Here is a 17,577-nt window from a genome sequence, read left to right on the forward strand (position 1 = left end):
TTAATGTATATCCATTTTCTGTAGCACCCTGGACTTGTCGCCAGCCAATCACAGTGGACAGTTTGTCTCCTGTATGTTGTTTCGCCTCACTTCTTGACAATCACGCCATGTTTTTCTGGTTTAATGCATCTGCCCTATCACTTGAAAGTCAGCCGCGACTCCAGCTCACCGGTGAAAATGATGAACCCCTGTCAGTTTCTAATCTCATCGATGGTCTCCTTTATTGCAGCACGCCCAAGTTGATGAGTTGGAAAAGTGGCGAAAAGACCATCTAAAGGCAATGTCCACATTGACAGAACTTTTGGATACAGCAGAGGCCAGGCTCTGCGCTCCAGTACAAGTGTCTTTCCTCGGTGTCCGAGCCTTTTTGCAAGATGTGGAGGTGAGAAATTTAAACTTTATGGACATTTTAGAGTCTTCAAAAATTCATATTTTTGGAAGAAAGCTTCCAACGCCACAGATAAATCCTACCTCACTATCCGTCTCTTTGACGTCGGGACAGGCTCACGGATGTTGAACAGCACGACCCCCTTAACCCGAACCCTTCATTTCAGAATACCAAGCAAAAGGTTGTTGCCATGGAGACGCAGTACAAGCTGGCCGGCCGCAGCGCTCAACTCCTCGCCAAGGACGCGCCGCACGACGAGGCCACCAGGGTCATCGCTGCCATGACGACCGCAAAGAGTCTGTTGAGTCGGGTAGGCGTGGCCTGTTCTCACAGAGCATTCATAGTCTCAAGAGTCCTGTAATGTTTGTTGTATTCATTTGGCTGCTTTTTCACTTAATTTATCTCATCAAATAATTGCAATAACTCAATTTTAAAATATTTTAAAAAATTATATATTTTTTATGTATTTATTTATTACATTTTAACTCATTCACTGCCATTGACGGTTATAGACGTCAAATATTAATTTGAACTATTTCAAAAAAAAATTCCCCATTTTTGTTAACAACAGTATGAAAACCTAGAATTTTCCATTTTACATTTAGAACAGATATAAAATGCGTGATTAATCGTGAGTTAACTCATGAAGTAATGCAATTACAATTAAAAAATGTAATGACTTAAATAGTTAACTCACGATTAATCATAAATTGTATATCTGTTCTAAATGTAAAATTAAAAAAATCTAGGTTTTCATACTCTTGTTAACAAAAGTGGGAAAAAAATTAGACTAATAGAAATAGTTCAAATGAATTTTTGACGTCAATAGCCGTCAATGGCAGTGAATGAGTTAACCTTTTTTTTGTCTTTACCTCACCTATGACCAATGAATGACCAATCTGTCCCCCCCAAAAAATTGTCCTAATTTTTTTTTGTTCAAGGATAACATCGCCTTTTCCTTTTGCTTTTTTTCTTCGGCCTGAATAATTGTGTTTCCAGGTGAGAGAGCACTGTCCCGTCTTAGTGCGGGAATGTCACGCCCTTCTGCCTTTGCTCGAGGAGATGGAGAAACACATCTCCGTCTTTTATCAAGCCTTGGAGCGGGCCAGTCGCATCACTGCCAGAGACGCCGACACACTGAGCCCATCCCTGCACAGACACAAGTGGCAGGTCTGTGTAATGACACGGTTAAACGAAAACATGTGGGACAAATCAATCTTATCGTCAACTATTTCCTAAACGTCCTCAGGATTTGTCGAACCAGCAGCAGTGCTGCAAACGCTGCCTGGCGGTGATCGAGAAGAATCACAACACGGTGCAGAGGTTGCTGTCCAACAGCAAGGTGCTTCGGAACTTGGACACCAGCCTTCTGCAGAAGTCAGCGGCTGAAGTGCAAAGCGCAGCGCAGGTTCGAATTTTTTTTTTTCTTTTTCTTTTTTTCCGGAGGTTCGAATTCTCCATGAGTGCACACATCATCACACAGTACAACGCAATTAACTCTTTGACTGCCAAAAACGTTAAATAACGTTTAGTAAAATCCTACGGAGGAGTGCCAAAGACGTTAAAAGACGTTTTTTTTCAAAACAGAGGTGAAACTAACCATTTTCTATTGTTGATTACTCAAAAACGGAATAAGGTAGAAACAAACTTTTTTTTCTGATGAAAGATGAGAGTCCAATCTTTCATTTGGTAGTATGTGTGTTTACATAGTCCAAACACATAATTTTCTATGGACCTTGAAAGATCAGTCAAAATGCTTAAAATCGGCTGGCACTGGGGACAACCCGTTTCTGAAAACGTCTGGCAGTCAAAGAGTTAATGAGATTACAAGACGATCAAGTGCGACCCAGCGAGGAGACTCGAACCTCATTAATTAAAAAAATCAAAAACATTCTAACATGCTCATGATTGCTTCTCTGTCCGTTCTTCCTCTCAGGATCTGCTGAAGGAGGTTGGGGAGTGGAGAAGGCGGGAAGAGGCCAACAACTGTCTGAGGAGAAGGTTTGAGGAGTCCAGACAGGATCTGGAGGCAGTGCTGAAGAGAGCGCAGGACTGCTTGGGGGAATCGGGGGATGTCGAGGAGTTGCTGAAGAAACACACGGTGAGATCACATCCAAAAATGATGCAAAAAGGCAGCACGGTGTAAAAAATGGCGAGCACGCCTACCTCACAGTTCTGACGCTCGGGGTTCGAATCTCAGCTGTCTGCAAGTTGTCCCCGTGCTTGTATGGGTTTATTCCGGCTTCCTCCAATTTTCATTCCAAAATCATGCATGTTAGGTTCATTGAATGCTCTAAATTGGGGAAGGTATGAATGTGAAGGACAAATGCCACTGAATTTCTTTTTATATTTGTATATAATCAGCATGTTTGCAAAATACGCCTCCTAGTAATGACATCAGAGCAATCCAATTGGACGCTTCATAAATACTTTGAGACGATGCCTTGACATCATCGCCACATCATCGCTTTTCTGGCTTATCCTATTAACTCGTTGCAGTGTATAATAAGTTCTTTTTTTTTTTTTTATTCGCGTCATACAGGATTTTTTCAGCCAACTGGACCAGCGCGTGCTGAGCGTCTTCTTGAAGGCGTGCGACGAGCTGACTGACATCCTACCAGAAGAGGAGCAAGAGGGACTGCAAGAAACAGTCCGCAGGCTGCACAAACACTGGAAGGTCAAGGGGTTAACGTGCTCTCTCACTCCCAATTAATTACGAAAATTCAACTCTGGGGACACATAGCAGGCACTTCATTAACTTCACCGAGAGGGCTTCCCACTTCGTCTTTTAAGTGCATGTCCACACTCCACATGGGAATATAGTGGAAATCTGCACATAAATTACTAGAAAATTGACTTTCTTGATTTTTTTTTTTTGGGGGGGTGAGGGGTTGCATGAATGCAGTAACCCAAACAAATACTCTGAGCACTGCATATTTACCATGTTACACATTATCCTGTTGTGAGTGGATGTAGGCCAAATAGATAATGCGTAATTTTTCTCACATTCTGCTATTTTATACATACACACACTGTAACAGCAATCACAAGCGGTCCACCTGTACTACTAACAAGGCAATTTTAGCGTATATATAAAAAAAAATCCTAACACAAATATATACCGGTAGTTTAAGAATATCAATTCATAAAAAAATAAAATAAAATAAAATATGAATTAATAAATAAAATTGTCACAATTATATATATTATTTTTAAGTATATCAAAAATACTATTTACAACAGCAGGTATAGTATCAAAAATAAATACGTTAAATTAATGCATAGGTTTAACATAATAAAAATCCATTATGAGTATGCTATGTAAATACTACAATAAAAATATCAAAACTAATACTTACAGTACGCCTGTACAGTCCAGTAAGATTTAAGTAAACGTATACATAAAACAAAAATATTTTTTAAAAAAAATGTCAGTTAAGTTAAGAATAAATAAAAATTTATGTTAACAATAATACGAATGAATAAAATAATATTAATAGTAACTTTTACAACAGTAGGTATCTGGCCAATACATTGAGACAATACCAGGGGTGTTTTTTTTAAAGTAATAATTTAATGAAAAGTAAAGTAGGTTTAACATAATAAAATCCAATATGAGTATGCTATGTAAATACTACAATAAAAATATCAAAACTAATACTTACAGTACGCCTGTAAAGTCCAGTAAGATTTAAGTAAACGTATACATAAAACAAAAATATTAAAAAGAAAAATGTCAGTTAAGTTAAGAATAAATAAAAATTTATGTTATCAATAATACGAATAAATAAGATAATATTAATAGTAACTTTTACAACAGTAGGTATCTGGCCAATACATTGAGACAATACCAGGGGTGTTTTTTTTAAAGTAATAATTTAATGAAAAGTAAAGTAAAGTTTATACATGTACAAATCCATCAAATTACAACAGCAATAATATTAGTAGTATCTTATTTTGTATGTGTGGTTTTAGTTTAGATTGGTTTACACTGTATCATAATGCATGTTTTCAGTATGATGCGCTTCAATCCACAATAAAAAAATGTGAATTATTAAACCAGGTTGGACATCAGAAGTAAGCATTTATATCATTGTAAAGGCGGAAAGGACAGACACATTTAAACTACGCTGCTAATGTTAAATTGGTGCATTGGTTACAATTGGTTTTATGCTCTTTCACAGGACATCCAGGGCGAGGTACCATCTCACCTGCTGCGTCTGAAGGTAGAGGTCGAGCAGAGTCGAATAGATGTCGTCCTCCAAGAGTGCAGAGCAGAGCTGGACAGAGAACTACACGTCTTGTCCGACTCCTCCACCAGCGAGCGTGTGATCAAAGAGCACAGCGTGAGCCTCAAGTAGTTGGAAAACCACCGGGAAAAAAAAACAATTCCTGTGTCAAGCGACGCTTCTCTCGCTCTTTATCGGCAGACGTTCTTCAGGGAACGCAAACCGCTGGCCGTGTGCGAGAAGCAGATTAGGAACATGGAGGATCTGTGTCGTCAGTTGCCTGACAACGACGCGGCTTACCGAAGGCTGGATTCCACCAGGAGGGCCGTGGAGGACGTCGCCGAGCACATCAGGAACACCGGCGTGCAACTGGAGCAGCATCCCGATAAGTGGAAAGAATGGAATGATAGGTGCGCGTTGATTTTGCGTTTGAATTCTTTTAGGTGTGTAAAAAAAAAAAAAAAAGTCGACTGATTTAACTCATTTATAAAAGTTTTTTAAAAAATGCTCTCTGTAACGTTCCCCCATGTCAGCTGTTTTCAAAAAGTAAAACATCACCAGAAAAGTAAATACTTGAGTAAAGTACAGATTACAGTAACAGTATTTGTACTTCATTCCTTCCCACCAGTGGATACTCTTTACAGAATGGGCCAAACTTTTTTTTTTTTTTTTTCTTCACCCAGATTTTGTGAGCTTTCTGACTGGCTTTCATCTCAGAGGAGACACCTTGAGGAGACGGCAAGAACTTGCAGCCATCAGGAGGAAGTTGAAGCTGCTGCGCACGTGAGCTAAAATGCTAAAATGCTAAATTGTGGCCATGCATGCTGGTGGTTTCTTAGTTGTTTAACCAGTTCTCTTTTTTTTTTCCAATTTATTTCAGGCATTGCGAGAAGCAGGAAACGCCCGAGAAGAGAGCCTCTCGTGGCTTAAGAGTCATCTCTCGAACCTGGCTGAAATGAGCTCCGAAGTGGAGACACAAAAACAGCGAAGCGCCCTGAACAAACTCTCGGACGAATTTAAGGACCTTTTGTCCTCACTTTGCCAGGTAGTCACAGATTTGTCCCACACTCTTGACTGTACTTCTGTCTGACCTCCTTGCAAAATCTTCCTCCAAAAGGGAGCCGGCGAGGGCTCGGGTGCGTTCCAGTTCGAGGAGCTCCGAGAGGAAGTGCGCGGCGCGCTGGAGGAGGTCCTTAGAGCTGGGGAGGAAGCCGGAGAGCAGATCAGCAGGATCCTGGATGCTGAGGACTTGAGGGAAGCCCAGGAGCTATTTTTTATTCATCAGGTGTGGATGCAGGATCATAACAAGCTTTTTTTGTATGTGTCACAAGACAGTTATTATAAAAAGTCATGTATGCATTACAGCAACACCTAAAACAACTACAGGCTCTCAGGAGGGAGGCGGACCTTTTGGCGTCCCACTCGGAGCAGCTCCATACGGGAGAAGCGCCGAGTCGCTCTGTGCGCGAGCTGGAGGAACGTGTCCGAGAAGTGGACCGCCAGTTCGGCGCCAAGGAGCACACCCTGCAGGTAGAATTTGTTCTTCATTTGAGAGTTTACATCCAAATATCACATAATGAAAAAAAACGATTTTATGTGCAGCAAAATAAGCAGCACATTTTTTTTTTTACTAAAAAATTAGACGATAAGAGGAAATCTTGGCAGAGCGTATTTTTCTTAATTTTGAGATATGAAAGCTTGGGTGGATTTTTAATTTTGGCCCGTCTCATATTTGATCTCCAGGCCACTCTGAGCTCCTGGCGGACCTTCGAAACTGAGTGGGAAACACTTCAAATATCTATTAGTGACATTACAATTGAGCTTCACAAAGAGCTCATATTCAACAACCTGGACAGCCTGAGGAGTGAACTGGACCACACCAAGGTGTGTGTTTGTATGACTCCGTATATTGACTATATGCTCAGTATGTCTCCTCTAACATTGGGTTGATTTGGTTGAAGGAGCTGTTCATACAGCTTGAGGACTGCTGCGTTCGAGCAGACGTCCTCCTGGAGGATGCGGTGGATCTTCAGCTCGGGCCTAAGAATCAAATTGCGGTTTTACATCAGGCCCAGTCCACCAGGGAAGCAGTCAAGCAGCTTCAAGACCACCTCAACAAAAAGTTAGTATCCTATTTAGGGGTGTCAAAATTAGTACATTAATTTGGAGTTGATTTAAAGTTCCTTTGACGCCACTCATTTTTTTTAACGCACGATTAATGACCGCCCCTTACTTAGAAAGCCTGTACTGTGGGAATTCCAGTCGCAACACGTCCGCGTAAAAATTTAACTGAAATACATTTCACAATAATGCATATATTTGTGGAGACTGGGGTTAAGTTGTATTTTACAATTTTAAAAATGTGCAGAATTTCATAAGTTACTTCATGGTAAAGATTAGATAGCTCTTAATATGAAAAGCCAGCGTCTTACAAATGCAATTATGCCATCTAGTGGCAGAAAAATGACCTCAACACTAATCAATATCACACACAGTACAGTACATCTTTTCAATTTTAACTTGATTTTATGAATTATTATGAAATGATGCAGCCATAGTTCTATTAGAATCATATTTTTTTTTTACCACTTTTATGTTAACAAGAGTATGAAACTTTTTTGTACATTTTATTGTTCATTTAGAACAGATATAAAATTTCCGATTAATCATGACTATTGAAGTCATGCGATTACTTTCGATCAAAAATTGTCATCGCCTGACACCCCTAATCCGATTACATTAAAGCTGTTTACATTTATGCGTTTTGCAATTTTTTATGAGTTGAGTTTCCTTAAGGATTGTAGATTATGGTTGTTTATAATATCCGCTACAACCAGAAGAGGCTTCAATGTGAGTGATCTATTTCCTTCCAGTGTTGTCCAGCTGGAGAGGACGTGCTCCTCATGGGAGCGCTTCAACAACCAATCGGTGACCTTCTCCGCATGGATCAATGAAAACCAGAGAGCACTGGATGCCATCAAGCTCACCTCAGCTTCAGATCACTTGGACCAACACATCGGCACTGTAGAGGTGTGTAAACTGTGAAAAATTGAGATTGGAACCCAAGGCTTCTTAAATGCGATCCACCCAATTCCACCCAAATGAAACTTCATGTCAAATCTGTCAGCAAAATAATGAATAATAGCTGACCAGTTCTTATAAATGTTGGTTGCGCCAGCAGTCATCAGTCAGTAAAACCGCTGTGAAAAATCCTGACTATAAATTGATATTAGCAAAGGAAACGTAGGAATTCATCTCCATGTAATAACCTTGTCAATTTTATGCAAATGAGTTCAGGAACTGTTTATGTTGCATGTAAACATCGTCCGTCCCTCCAGGCTGTGGCAGAAGGTTTAAAAGCCAGGAGACCATCGCTTCTCCACATGGAGGAGGACTTCGAAGCCCTGTCCAGGTTTGTGACCCCCGGAGAGACCGGATGCATTTGGGCACGTCTGGGCCAGATGAGGCGCTCCTGGCAAGAACTGATGGAGAAAACAGAGCAGCTTGCAGGGCAGCTCAACCACAGTGCCTCCTATAGGCAGAGGTGCAGCGATAACCTGGAGCAGGTATACTTTATTACGCAGAAATGACTGGCTGTTTTTTTTTTTTTTTTTTACTTAATCAGACCGTGTTTATTGCCTTTAGGTCAAAAAAACTATGAATGATCTCAAAGAGAAACTTGACACACCTGTTGCGTTATGCTCGTCATCATCACAGGCATGCAAAAACCTGCAGAGTCACGTGGTGAGAAAAGTGCAAAAAAAATAAATAACATGTTGGGTTGGATTAAGGCCGTAGTTTCAAAATAAATGGTCATATTTTGTCTTGCTTCCAGGATGTGTTCCAGTCGGTGGAGCAGCTGAAGCCCAGACTGATGGCTTTGTGTTTGGCTGTGAGGAGGCTGGGCGAGGATACCAAGCTGGAGCAAGAGGTGCCTCACCTCCATGAGCTGCAAGGAGAGTTACTGGAAAAGGCCAGCGAGAAACAATCACGATTAGAAAGCCTTCTAACACTGTGGCAAAGGTATTTTGGTCAAAAATCGAAATGTTCAAACTTTGAATATGACATTAATATTTATAAACTGCTCTGACAGGATGATGTAGCCTTAAACATATTCATAGGTATGGACATCTTTCAAAGTGGTTATAAATGAGGCTGTCACAGCCTCCATGAAGATTAGGATGTCTGATGTTTGTTGAATGAAATGACAGAAGGCTAAAAGTGGCTAATGCCCTGCTTTCAGACGGGGAACGGTCGTTGTTTCACAGCTAACTAACAGAGGCTAATAACAAAATGCTATCATCCTGACAACGGATCATATTGATGACTGAAGCGAAAACCTAATGCTATCATTCTGCCAATGAGATTGAAATCATACCAACAGAAGTTATCATGCTAATAGTGGCTAAACGAATGCTACCACCAGTTTACTAGCTTATTATTTTTGGTGGGTAAAAAAAAACTTAAGTGTGGCATTACAATGAAAAGAGATTGAAATCATACCAACAGAAGTCATCATGCTAATAGTGGCTAAACGAATGCTACCACCAGTTTACTAGCTTATTATTTTTGGTGGGGAAAAAAAACTTAAGTGTGGCACTACAATGAAAAGAGATTGAAATCATACCAACAGAAGTTATCATGCTAATAGTGGCTAAACGAATGCTACCGCCAGTTTACTAGCTTATTATTTTTGGTGGGAAAAAAAAACTTAAGTGTGGCACTACAATGAAAAGAGATTGAAATCATACCAACAGAAGTTAGCATGCTAATAGTGGCTAAACGAATGCTACCGCCAGTTTACTAGCTTATTATTTTTGGTGGAGAAAAAAAACTTAAGTGTGGCACTACAATGAAAAGAGATTGAAATCATACCAACAGAAGTTATCATGCTAATAGTGGCTAAACGAATGCTACCACCAGCTTACTAGCCTATTATTTTTGGTGGGGAAAAAAAACTTAAGTGTGGCACTACAATGAAAAGAGATTGAAATCATACCAACAGAAGTCATCATGCTAATAGTGGCTAAACGAATGCTACCGCCAGTTTACTAGCTTATTATTTTTGGTGGGGGAAAAAACCCTTAAGTGTGGCACTACAGTGAAAAGAAGACTGGTCAGAAACAATTTTGACTAAGACAGTTGAGGCCTCTTATTTACTGTCTGACTGTTTCTCTGCAACGTATCTAATTATGACTGTATGAGCTCTGCTATTTCCTTTTGTTTATTGCTTTCGGTTCAACCCCCCTCCCCTCCCCACCTCCCCTCCCTTTTTGTTCCCCAAATCAGCAATGTCTTATCTTTGACTGCATCTTGTCTGCAGCGCAGGCAGCCATCCTTATTTCTATTTTAATAACACGCTTTTGTTATCATTGTTTTGTGTTCACAAGAGCCGTCTTGTGCATTCTTTGTTTTATTCATGAGGAAATAATAATGACCCTGTCAAAATGGTATATGAGATTCTCCCGGTTTTAAGCGACTCTTTTTTTTACAAGTGGATTGTAAGTTGTGTTGCATGGTTACAATACAATACAACACAATAACAGGATTGTTGTGCTTTTATGACGCAATGTCAGTCAGTGTATTTCTAGAAACGTGTGTATCAAAGTCATTTTTTGATTTCCCATTGGTCTCGACTGGAGTGTCAAATTGATGGAAAACTTTTTTTTTTTCTGCACGCACACACGCACATACACATTTTCACCCACATACCAAAATAAAATAAAAAAATTACTTTTTTTTTTAAATAAAGGAGAGCAATGATGATGACATGTCAAATCGGTAAAATTACCGAATGAACAATACTGAGCTCTCCAGGAAAGAAAAGAAAAAAAGGAGAAGTTTTTTTTGTTTGCTTTGTTACGCCCACTACAAGACTATGCGCTCTCGGTTCTGATGTATACGTTTTTACTCCACAGATTTGAAAAGGAAAATTCATCCATGAAAAGCTGGCTGGATGGTTGCGAGTCTGTGCGCGACGAGTTGCTCTCCGTAGACAAAGTGAAGCTCACGATGGAGCTGCAACACATCCAGGTATCTTTTTTTTTTTTTTAAATATCCACCACGGGTGTTATCATTTACTGTCTCAATTGAGCTGCTGCTTTTTGATTGTACAGGAAACGCAGACCGAAACCCCCGCTAATGACGCCCTACTCGAGGGTCTGTTAAATATCGTGACGTGTCTCTACCCATCTGCACCCGAAACCCGAGTCCAAGAGCTGCATGATGACCTCAACAAACTACAGGAGAGATACAACTCACTGAAGAACAACAACATACACAGGTGCTCAATCTACTTTTCAACGATTCATCTGGTAGGCTAGTGGCTACCATGCCGAGGTCCGACATGTAACACTTGATTACCGTTATTGTTTTAGACGCGAGCAGCTGGAGTGTCAGTTGTCGCAGCTGGAGCTTTTCAATGACGCTCTTTTGACCCTCAGCCAAAAAAGCGAACACTTCCCATCTGTCTTGAGAAGCTCTCTTCAGGTTGACGTTACCGATCTCGGTGGTGCCTTCACAGAGCTCAAGGTGAGACGTTTGGTGCAATTATGGGACTGTTGCGAAAGCAAAGTGCTTGCAGTGCACCAGCGAACTTTTTAAAGTGACAGTAACCAGACTGACATTAGTGTATTTAAGGCAGCTTTCAATATCGGTCAGATTTTGCAATATTGGAACGATACAAATAATGTTATTCCCCCCAATATCAGTACTACTACTACTACTATTATTATGAGTACTGCTCCAAATACTACAAGTACTGGCACTACTGCTATCACTACTACAACTACAAGTACTACTAAAAGTAATACAAGTAAAAAAAAAGTTTAAAAAAAAAAGCACAATTACTAAGGACACACAGTTGAACTATTTTAAATTATCTTGTAACACTGAAAGCGTCTTGACCGCTCATCATTAAATTTGTGTTTTTTTTGTGTGTGTTTTTTTTAGTTGATTTAGTTTTTTTATTCTTTTACTTTACTCTGAATTTGAATATTGATTTATATTGTTTTTTTTCTTTTCAAAATGAATTAAAAAGGTGTTTTTAAAAAAAACATAAAAGCACAATTACTAAGGACACACAGTTGAACTATTTTAAATTATCTTGTTGTAACACTGAAAGCGTCTTGACCGCTCATCATTAAATTTGTGTTTTTTTTGTGCGTTTTTTTTTAGTTGATTTAGTTTTTTTATTCCTTTACTTTACTCTGAATTTGAATATTGATTTATATTGTTTTTTTCTTTTCAAAATGAATTAAAAAGGTGTTTTTAAAAAAAAGCATAAAAGCACAATTACTGCATATATATATATATATATATATATATGTATATATATATATATATATATATAGCACAAGGACACACAGTTGAATCTTGTAACACTGAAAGCGTCTTGACCGCTCGTTGTCATTAAACTTGTGTTGTTGTTTTTGTGCGTTTTTGTTTCTTGTTTTTTTAGTTGATCAGGGGCAGACAAAACAAGTTTTACTTCTTTCTGTCCCCTTTCATTCTTTTGCTTTACTTTGAGTTTGAATATTGCTTTTTATTGTCTTTTTTTTCTTTTAAAAATGAATAAAATGGATTGATTGATTGTACTACTGCAAGTACTACAAATACTGCTACAAGTACCGCTATAAGTATAAGTACTACTTTAAGTGCTCCTACTGCTACAAGTACTACAGCAAGCACTTCAAGTACTACTAAAAGTAATTACAAGTACTTCTGCAAGTACTACAAGTACCACTACTTACTTTATGATTACTACTACTACTTCTACAAGTACTGCTCCTACTACAAGTACTTCAACTTCCACCTTGCAAGAGCTAGCAGTCTATTATTAGTTATTCTAGTCTAAATAGTCATTTTATTTTATTAATGTGATGAAAATCTGTGACATTTTGTTTTATGCTCTTCCAGGAGCACGACTCTCAATTAAAGGCTTACTCTTCACAAAGAGAGGCTCTCCACCAACGGGAATCTGCCCTGCTCCCGCGCTCCAACCCAGAAGCTCAGCAGCAGCTCCAGGCCTGGAGAGAAGGTTGCCTACAACCCTTGACTGAATGTGAACATCTTCTGCTTTTCCGTAAAAAGTGCCTGAACGAGTTCAAGTCCTACCTGGGGAAATGCCAAGCAGTGGCCGGGGCTGTTGACCAGCTTCACGAGGTCCTCGCGAGAAAAGAGAGCCTGGATCCGTCCAAAGTAGAGGAGCTCCACCACCTGGTAGGGGAGGTTGCGAAAGACGTGGCCCTGCTTGAGGCCGAGGCCGCGGACTTGGACGGGCAGCTGAGCAAGGCCCACCTTCACCTGTGCGCCTCCAAAGACACGGGCGAGAGAACCTCCTGCAGGGCTCAGGCCGCGGTCGCCGTCACGTCCCTGGAGGAGGCGCGGAGCAGTTTGGGATGGAGGCAGAGTGAGGCGGAAGCCCTCAGAGCGATGTGGAGGTCCTTCCGGGGGAAGAAGGCGGAAGTGATGAAGACTTTGGAGATGTTGCAGGCTAAAGCAAAACTGGAAGTGGTCCGAGAGAGCTCCGTGCAAGCATTTCAAAACAGGTACTCTGATAATAGCAATACTCGGCTCACGGTGCGACATATGCAATACAATCAGTACGTCGTTGTCTCCCAGGCTGCGTTGCATGACCAAGCTGGCGGATGAACTTCAGTCCCTCCATCAGTCCCAGCAGTGGTTAGAGGAGACGGGAAGCCAGCTGGCCCAGAAGGACACGGAGCTGGCAGGGGAGGCCCTCGGAGACGTAAACGTGGTCATGGCGGCCTTGGACTACGTCAGGAGTCTTATCAACAAAAGGTCACTATGACGCACGCACACACACATACTCACCCAAATACAAATAAAAACAATTTTTTTTTAAAAAAGAGAGCAATGATGATGACATGTCAAATCGGTAAAATTACCGAATGAACAATAGTGAGCTCTCCAGAAAAAAAAGGGTCACTATGAAATACAAGCGAGTCACTTTGTCATTGTGTGAACGCCGAAGACAGCTTTTTCTTGTCGCCCTTTTATTAGTCAGGAACAAAGTCAAGGGATACTCGATCTCCTGCGCCGTTACCATCACTTGAAGTCGATACTCGACGCTCTGCTGGAGAAAGCCCAAGCGCTTGCTCACAACCTCCCCGATCACAACCAGAATGCTCAGGAGGCCATGAAGTCCTTCTCGCTGGTGAGAACTGCTTAGTCCCTCAACCAGTACCAGTCACAGGCTTGACTGGCAAATCTGTGGTCAATCGTGAACGTTAACTCCCATCTTTTGGCCTTTGTTGTAGCATGAGAAACTGCTGGGTGAGCTAAGAGAAAAGCAGGAGGACATGGACCATCTCATCAGCACGGTGGAGAACCTGCAAAGGGAACTGGATCACATCCCTGACTGCGACGCTAGCCTCATCCACGGAGACGTGGAGGTGTTGAGGAGCCAGTGGTTAGAGGCAAGTACAAGAAAATACTTGTATAATTTCCAACAAGATTCAAATTGAAGTATTACAATATAAGGCAGCACGCTGGATGAATGGTTAGCGCTTCACAGTTCGTGAATCACGATCTTAAAAGTCCGTCCGTCCGTCTTCAATTCCGCTTATCCGGGGTCGGGTCGCGGGGGCAGCAGCTTTAGCAGGGAAGCCCAGACTTCCCTCTCCCCAGCCACTTCACCCAGCTCCTCCGACGGGATCCCAAGGCGTTCCCAGGCCAGCCGAGAGACATAAGTCTCTCCAGCATGTCCTGGGTCGTCCCCGGGGCCTCCCGCCGGTAGGACATGCCCGGAACACGTCCAGGAGGCATCCGAACCAGATGCCCGAGCCACCTCAACTGGTTCCTCTCAACGTGGAGGAATAGCGGCTCGATGCTAAGTCCCTCCCGGATGACCGAGCTTCTCACCCTATCTCTTAAGTGAGAGCATCTTAAAAGTGTACCGTGAAATCCTCTGAAACACAACAATGCGATAATAATAAACCTGTGAATAGAAAAGGAATTCCCAGGCGGTAGCATGTTGTTTTCTTTTGTGCTCAGCTGTCCCCGCTAATAAGCCTGCAATTTAAACAAGTCCTGACGTGTTGGTTTTTCACTGTCTTCCCCAACCATCATACTTAGATTCATCAAATTCATAAAGTTGGATATTTCCACCAGAAATTTGTATGTCTACATTGGACAATCTAAGAGCGTTTCAGCTTTTGATTGACACGAACAAAAACCCTAACCACAGAAACAGGTAGTGGATATCTTATATTTTGTTTCCCTCAGGCGTCCGAGAGAATTCAAACCAACACCGAAAGGTTAAGATACTGCGTGACCCTCTGGGATGATCTCAAGCTGATGGAGCAGGACATGACCCAATGGGCCGACGCCAACTCTATTGCTGAACTCGCCAACAGCGTTGCCAACCTGAGCGATGGGGACACAGAGGCCCGCCTCATCACCTTTCAGGTCAATAATCATAATAATAATGCGGAAAAGGGAATAGTGGTTGTAACTTGACATTTACGTACAGGCTGAAATGGAGACGAGGGAGCACTCGCTGGACACGCTGCAGGAGCGAGTGGGGGAACTTAAAGTGCACGCTAAACTGGAGGAAACTCCCTCGCAAATGCAGGTGATGATGCCGTGACCGGATCAAATGCTACATTTGCTAATGCTAAACCTGCAAGTGTCGGGGAAAAATCAGTAACGTCAACCGTGTTTGTGTCCCGTCTTGTCTTCACTTATAGGCGTTAGAGTCCGAGCTGAGGACGAAGCTGGTCCATGTTCAGGAAGTGTTCGACCAAACCAAACACACCGTGACCTACTTCACATTCCACAAGCGGCGCCTGGAGGACCTCATGCGCCAGATGACCGAGAGGCTTGGAAAAGTCGAGGATTCCTTGTCGAATCTCATCGAGGCGACCTCCCCTGAAGCCATCGCGGCCATTGAGGTATGCTAGCATCGAGCGCTATTTTCTTAATTGAAAAAACATGACATCATTACATTACGTCCTCGTGCTCTCACAGGGCCTTCAGGGTGTCGTTGAGCAACAGAGGGCAGACATGGACTCGGCCCGAGAGGCTCTGAGCACCTTATGCGGGTCGCACCCCTTTCCGGAGTTGTCTCACCTCTCCGCCGACCTCACGGCCGTCGCCCAGCGGACAGAGGGGGTCGCCCAGCGTTGCGGCAAGGCCAGGGGCGCCCTGCAAGACATGTTGCACTTCCGCTTAAATGGTGAGCGAGAACGCCGCTAAACAATTCATCAGTAAAACAATCAATTAATCTTACCTGATCCATATTGTCTGTTCACGATGGAGATTAGCATCAGATTTAGTGTTGATTTTTCCCCAGGGCACATTTAAGTGGCGAGCACTCCATTGACAATCACCGTCTGGCGCGCAAGTGCACTCTCTGCTCTGACGCACACCTGTGCCTCGCCAGAGTAATGCCGCCGCCGTCACGTTAGCTCCCGAGGGAGTCGTTTGGGCCGAGTTGCCGTGGCAACTGTGCGGACACGCCTAGCCCCTCCAATTTGCATTAGCGCACGCTTTTCCAATACAGGGGCGTGGAGTTATTACAGCTTTCCTTTCATGTGTTTGTGTTTGTTATTTTTGTCTTTCCCCCTAAAGCAGAGCTTTTCCAAGAATTCCACTCCTGGCTCTCGGGATTGAAGTTGCAGTTGAAAGAATGCTCAAATCAGTCTGGAGACGTTACCGTCCTCGCAGCAAAGTTGCAAAGACAAAAGGTACTACTTTTAGATTGCAGTTGTTATTTTTTGTACTATAATCCAGCCCTCCGCAGTACCTGTAATATTAATTGCATTAATTTTTTTGGGACACTCAAAGACGCTTCACAATGGAAACATTTATTGGTCGATTTTGTCTTAAATAGTTTATTATAATTACATTTACCCCAAAAAATAAAAAAAATAATAATAAGTTTTTTTTCTTTACTCCATCTCCAAATAAACTGGACCATCTAATTAAAAAAAAAAAAATAATAATCAAACAGCAAGCCTTGAGCACAAATGCTGTAGGGTATTGACTCAGATGCTGTTTAATTTTGAACTGAGCTCCTGGATTTAATTCAACAACAATAATCTAATCTCCGAGTCCCTCCTCCATACACGGTCGTCGACACAGTGGAATTCAGAGGGCGAGGAGCGCCTCTCTCGGCTTTGTGAGGAGGCGGAGAAGCTCCGCCCCCACCTGCCAAAAGCTTCATCAGCGCAGCTGCAGGAGCGCCTTTCCTCCTGCCAGAGCGAATGGCGCAACTTCCTGGACGACTGTTCCCGGAATCAACAAGACCTGGAGGAGAGCATTCATCTCCTCAAAAGGTGAGGGACCGCTTTTTTTCTGTGACGCTGTTGTCAAATGATGAATTCTCAACTCCTCTCCTCTGTAGTTTTGATGATGCTGTAGAAGGTGTCAGAGAATGGCTTAAGCAGATGGGGCTCAGCCTCAACAGGGAGCCTCTCGTCGGGGCAGACAGCCAACAAGGTGCCCCTGACACTAAAGAGGAACTGGAGACGGTGGAAAACCTCCATAAAGAGCTTTCAGCGAGACGGTATTAACATTTATTTCTTACGCTTCCTCTGAATCAGCTGTTAAGCGGTCACATATTGATATTCTCCTTCAGAGACTCGATTGAGCGTGTCATCCAGGACGCCCAGTCCTTGTCCGAAGCGGGGCGCGGGTCCGGCGGAGAGGTCCGCGAAGCGGGCCGGCTTCAGACGGAGCACCAGTCTCTGCTTAAAGCTGCCAGGGGGAGGCTGCGAGTCTGCCAGGAGAACCAGGCCTTTGGGGAGACCCTGCAGGGCGTGTGGGCCTGGTTGGAGGAGATCCAGGAGAAGCTGGGCACGGTTGATAGCACCATGGGCACCAAGGAGCAGTTGGAGCGGAGGCTGGAGGCTGTGCAGGTGAGGACAAATGACCAATTTTGCTGCCTTTGAACCTATTCAACACTAGAGGGTGCTGTTTCTCCATAATCTTAAT

The 17,577-nt window shown here is 42.4% G+C and overlaps 1 protein-coding gene across 11 annotated transcripts in view; it reads left to right on the plus strand.

The window, feature by feature from the left end:
• The window catches only part of syne1a (spectrin repeat containing, nuclear envelope 1a), a 143,321-nt gene that overhangs the window by 39,229 nt on the left and 86,515 nt on the right, over positions 1–17,577 (plus strand). For 9 of the 11 annotated variants that reach the window (XM_077551888.1, XM_077551889.1, XM_077551886.1 and 6 more), the window contains 33 exons: positions 230–382; positions 555–698; positions 1,388–1,558; positions 1,638–1,796; positions 2,325–2,489; positions 2,931–3,065; positions 4,573–4,734; positions 4,819–5,027; positions 5,301–5,400; positions 5,498–5,662; positions 5,735–5,902; positions 5,983–6,147; positions 6,361–6,501; positions 6,579–6,739; positions 7,491–7,647; positions 7,956–8,183; positions 8,263–8,361; positions 8,453–8,640; positions 10,536–10,650; positions 10,734–10,900; positions 10,995–11,148; positions 12,535–13,166; positions 13,240–13,419; positions 13,642–13,795; positions 13,899–14,057; positions 14,866–15,048; positions 15,113–15,214; positions 15,330–15,533; positions 15,610–15,817; positions 16,213–16,328; positions 16,726–16,919; positions 16,988–17,149; positions 17,222–17,501. In XM_077551888.1, the coding sequence (XP_077408014.1) occupies positions 230–382; positions 555–698; positions 1,388–1,558; positions 1,638–1,796; positions 2,325–2,489; positions 2,931–3,065; positions 4,573–4,734; positions 4,819–5,027; positions 5,301–5,400; positions 5,498–5,662; positions 5,735–5,902; positions 5,983–6,147; positions 6,361–6,501; positions 6,579–6,739; positions 7,491–7,647; positions 7,956–8,183; positions 8,263–8,361; positions 8,453–8,640; positions 10,536–10,650; positions 10,734–10,900; positions 10,995–11,148; positions 12,535–13,166; positions 13,240–13,419; positions 13,642–13,795; positions 13,899–14,057; positions 14,866–15,048; positions 15,113–15,214; positions 15,330–15,533; positions 15,610–15,817; positions 16,213–16,328; positions 16,726–16,919; positions 16,988–17,149; positions 17,222–17,501 (5,880 nt within the window). The remainder of the gene's footprint in view (positions 1–229; positions 383–554; positions 699–1,387; positions 1,559–1,637; positions 1,797–2,324; positions 2,490–2,930; positions 3,066–4,572; positions 4,735–4,818; positions 5,028–5,300; positions 5,401–5,497; positions 5,663–5,734; positions 5,903–5,982; positions 6,148–6,360; positions 6,502–6,578; positions 6,740–7,490; positions 7,648–7,955; positions 8,184–8,262; positions 8,362–8,452; positions 8,641–10,535; positions 10,651–10,733; positions 10,901–10,994; positions 11,149–12,534; positions 13,167–13,239; positions 13,420–13,641; positions 13,796–13,898; positions 14,058–14,865; positions 15,049–15,112; positions 15,215–15,329; positions 15,534–15,609; positions 15,818–16,212; positions 16,329–16,725; positions 16,920–16,987; positions 17,150–17,221; positions 17,502–17,577) is intronic. The other 2 variants (XM_077551894.1, XM_077551884.1) reach the window with 1 other exon arrangement.

Source organism: Vanacampus margaritifer, chromosome 19 (assembly GCF_051991255.1).
Source record: "Vanacampus margaritifer isolate UIUO_Vmar chromosome 19, RoL_Vmar_1.0, whole genome shotgun sequence".
Classification (NCBI taxonomy): Eukaryota; Metazoa; Chordata; class Actinopteri; order Syngnathiformes; family Syngnathidae; genus Vanacampus; species Vanacampus margaritifer.